This window comes from Austrofundulus limnaeus, unplaced genomic scaffold (assembly GCF_001266775.1).
Source record: "Austrofundulus limnaeus strain Quisiro unplaced genomic scaffold, Austrofundulus_limnaeus-1.0 Scaffold489, whole genome shotgun sequence".
Classification (NCBI taxonomy): Eukaryota; Metazoa; Chordata; class Actinopteri; order Cyprinodontiformes; family Rivulidae; genus Austrofundulus; species Austrofundulus limnaeus.
Window position 1 is genome coordinate 100,944 of NW_013952891.1, and position 1,724 is coordinate 102,667.

Here is a 1,724-nt window from a genome sequence, read left to right on the forward strand (position 1 = left end):
CTTCTAGACCCCACCGGTGGTTTCTGCTCCCCTGCCTGCTGCCTCAGGACACTAGGATTTCTTAAACATGCATGAATGAGTCAAAGCAGGACTCTGGGCATGTTTTTGATGAGGATAACATTAAAACATGATATAAAACTCAATAAAGTTAATTTTACGTCATATAGCCCCTTTAAATAAATCCTCAGTATTTTAAAATCGTCAGGTTTAGTTAAAAGTTTCACTTTAAAAAACTATTTTTYGATGAGTTGCCTGCAGGAATCACTGAGCAGCTGTTTTTACAAATCAGATGATGTMCGTCTTTGTTTACAAACAAATGTGTCAGTTTGATCATTTTAATAACCAACATGTCTTATTATYACAGAACACTGAGACCTGAAGCTGGCTGCTGATAAAACTGAACTCAGGATGTTCTTTAAAACCAAACGAAACCTCTTGAATCTTCCTTCTCTGAGAAACCTGTTTTCACACAGTGAAGAACTGATCCTAGTTCTGTTTTGCCTCACTGGTGATGAAGTGAAAGTTCCTTTTTAGGTCAGGAACGATGTGAAGGGACCCTCATTAATGTTTACATGATGAAGAACTGAAGTGGATCTGTTAGCTACAGATCCCAAAGCTTGTGTGACCTGGTTAAGGGCTGTTTTTTAGCCCCCCGAGACTAAAACTCTGTTCCACGCTTCAGACAGGAACAGGAACTGCTTTGAGCTCATCCAGTCAGATCCAAAACCTGATGGTTCTTAGGAAGCTATTTTTATAAACACGCCTGCTGGAGCACCATAAAGACCAAAATAAACATTTGTTTCTGTTCCATGGAAATGTCACTGACCTTAAAGGCAAATCTGCGGGTGATGTTGTCCGAAGGCTCCACTCCTTCGATCCTGAAGCCAAGCAGGGGCAGACTTCCTAAAACCGTGTCCTCCTTCTCATCTGCAGGGATGAAACAGGAATAGGCCAAATCAGATCATGCTGGGACAAAACGAAGTTCTGCTGCAGCTGCTGAGGAAAAGTTCAGGACAGTTCTTTCAGAGTTTGTTCATTTGACACACAGGAGATCAATGAGGATGAGCAGACAGGAGGTTTGGGAAGAGCTGCCAGTCAGAGGGCTGGTGGTTTGAATTAATCTTCCTCATCAAACAAAGCAATAAAATAAATCTGAATCAGTGTGTGAACGGATGAATCAGTGTGTGAACGGATGAATCAGTGTGTGAACGGATGAATCGGTGTGTGAACGGATGAATCGGTGTGTGAACGGATGAATCAGTGTGAACGGATGAATGTGACCCTTTGAATCATCACTTGGATGAGAAAAACACTTCATGAATCCTGTGTATTTATCACTCAGAAATAAATGATTCTTCACACAACTCTCCCAAAAAAGCTTAAGAGACAACATTAAAAGCAACGGCAACACACTCACACACACACACACACAGACACACACACACTCACACACACACACACCAGGATCCAGTGGTTGTAAATAGGACTGGTGCAGGATGAAAACAGCAGCTGACCACAGACAGAAAGGAGTTGTTAGCAGTTACAGACAGAATCTCTGTGTTCTCCTACCTCACATGTCCAGAATAAGACTCTGCTACAAAATCCTCTCTGTCGCTCAGAGACTGTTTGTGTTTCTGTGGGTGTGCAAACGAGAGCAAAAACACAGAGAAACCCGAGAGAGAGAGAGAGAGAGAGAGAGAGAGAGAGAGAGAGAGAGAGAGAGA

General features: G+C 42.4%; 1 protein-coding gene across 1 annotated transcript in view; it reads right to left on the reverse strand.

Moving 5' to 3' along the window:
- plekha6 (pleckstrin homology domain containing, family A member 6) overlaps nucleotides 1-1,724 on the reverse strand; it is a gene marked incomplete in the record, with an annotated part of 107,630 nt that overhangs the window by 68,791 nt on the left and 37,115 nt on the right. Inside the window, 1 exon segment of the mRNA XM_014025638.1 lies at nucleotides 827-927. Within this exon segment, the coding sequence (XP_013881092.1) occupies nucleotides 827-927 (101 nt within the window).